The 2,224-nt window shown below is 45.6% G+C and overlaps 1 protein-coding gene across 1 annotated transcript in view; it reads left to right on the forward strand.

The window, feature by feature from the left end:
- Positions 1–2,224, forward strand: part of SLC12A8 (solute carrier family 12 member 8) — a 119,267-nt gene that overhangs the window by 6,091 nt on the left and 110,952 nt on the right. The window contains exon 2 of the mRNA XM_011368174.2: positions 167–244. Coding sequence (XP_011366476.1) covers positions 203–244 — 42 coding nt within the window. The 5' untranslated portion in view covers positions 167–202. The remainder of the gene's footprint in view (positions 1–166; positions 245–2,224) is intronic.

Raw genomic sequence — 2,224 nt, forward strand, 5'->3', positions numbered from 1 at the left:
AATGGGATCTATTTGGGTACCAAAGAGGGAGGGGAATGAGTTTCCAGATGAAGTAGAACAAGGTTGCTTCCTCAGCCAGGGCCACGTCTGACACAGAGGAAAGATGGGTGATCAGGAGAGAGGAAAGGAGGAGCCAGCCTGACCAAGGTTGGTGTTTATTTTCCAGATCACCAGGACCCCCACTTCCACGAGAGCGGCCCAGATGTCGCAGGTGCAGGAACTCTTCCACGAGGCAGCCCAGCAGGTAGGCCTGGATGGTGTGGGGGGTCTGTGAGGGAACTGCCGAAGCCTGTGAGCAAAGGGTCACCAGACAAGAAGCTGAATGGAAACATTATGCTGTACTGTTTTAGAAGTAATTATTTCAGAAGTTTACTTTGGTATTACAGCTTAACCAAGAAAATGTTATAGCCAACTCTTAACCATCTGCGTGCAGAAAAATTTCTTTGCTATTACTTATACATTTTGAATCCTGGACACGCCTCCTTCTGGCCCGCCCCCTGCATTGAGATTTTTTCCGTGAACAGTCAGAGTGAGGCCTCAGATAATACTAACTCCTTTTAATATTGAATCAAACCAATGTAAGAAGAAAAATTTATTTCTGAAAAACTCATGTATGCTGAAGCCAAATGAATTTCTGGATTCCCTAATGTCTGCAGGGTTTTTTTCTTTATCTTCTTCCTGTTGATCGCTAGTTATAGTAAACATTCAATGTAGCTATGGAATTGCAGTGGTTCTCCCCAGAAGTAGTTAATCCCTTAAAAAAGAAAAAGACTGTACTTAGGTGTTTATCAGGAAACTACTTGCTCCCAGTGTCTTTGTCAGTTAATGATCACTCAGCCTTGGCATTTTCACTGTCCCTTGGATTTCTCTCATGCTTCGTAGAGAGAGGCAGGAGGGTTTCCAGGCATTGTAACAGGGCACAGGAGCCCCCCAGGATGGGAGAGAATCAACTCAAGGCCTCACCCAATAGCAAGAGCAGGGTCCAGAACCCAGGGGTCCTGAGCCAAGGAGGAGAGGCCAGTGAGGCAAATGGGGTTCAGGGTGGTGGGGGAATCCAAACTGGTTAGTTACCCGCTCTTCATGTACATGGGTACATGTGAAAGCTGCAGCATGGTGGCAGGCAGGTAGTGAGTACTCAGCAAAAGGTACTGCTTCCCTCCCCACCAGCAGGCCAGGCTGTATTCCTGTTCCTCACACCTAGCCCTGGAAGTATGCAAGCTGCTTAGAAATGAGTGACTGGAGACTCAGAGTAGCTCCTCAAGGATGTTTCAGAACTCTTGCCCAGAGCTGTTCATTCACGAGTGAAAAGGCCTGTGGTCTCGTTCTTAGGGGGGTCCAGGACCCTTAGAGAGACCTTGATTTGATAGGAGTCTTATATTTTATTTAGTCTGCCCAGTCTCTCATCATACATCCTATGTGTTTTCTTTGGGTGCGTAAGACTGTACATGTGTGTTTATGCACTTAGCATATATTTGTGTACTACTTCTTTAAAAATGGGTGCTGCGTTAAGCATGAAAAAAATAATACCCAGATGGAAAATTGAGGCCCTCGTCCCCAGGGATCCCAAAAAGGGAGACAAATAAGACATTCTTGCTTCATCTCTGTGAGAGAAATCTATTAAGGCTCAGCTGTGATGCTCTCTCCCCCTTTTAAAATCTTCAGCGGCTCTCTGTGTCTACCACCCAGTGTTCAAACTCCTTCTCCTAGGTGCTACGCAGCCTGACCCGAAATGAGTCTCCTCATCTTCCTTATTGAGCCCCACCTCCAGCCAAAGCTCACTATTCCTCGGGCTCTGTGCTTGTATCTTTCCCCTAGGTTGGTCTTTGCTGTTACTTCTCATTAAACTGATTGGTCACCGGAACCCTCCAAGTACCTAAGGCAGTGCCTGGGATCTAAGTGGACAAAAAAATGTTGCTCTAAGTGCCCTAAGAGAGTTGGTTTTTAAAATGTGGTGGATGCCAAGGCCCCTCTGTCACCTTCCTCTCCATATCCCTCTCTTTCAATCTCCAAACATTGAGAGATTCGACAATGTTCAATATCAAGACCTCTGTTTACTATCTAGACGTGTTTGAAATCCATCCTTTTTTCTCCATCTCCTTTGCATTGTCTTGTCCAAGTTACCATTTCTTGATTAGAGTATCCATACCCTCCAAACTTCTTTCTCTACACTGCTACTAAAGCGATCCTTCACTAAAGCATGAATCTGTACATTTGACTCTTTAGC

The sequence above is a fragment of the Pteropus vampyrus genome, unplaced genomic scaffold (genome assembly GCF_000151845.1).
Source record: "Pteropus vampyrus isolate Shadow unplaced genomic scaffold, Pvam_2.0 Scaffold1, whole genome shotgun sequence".
Taxonomy (NCBI): Eukaryota; Metazoa; Chordata; class Mammalia; order Chiroptera; family Pteropodidae; genus Pteropus; species Pteropus vampyrus.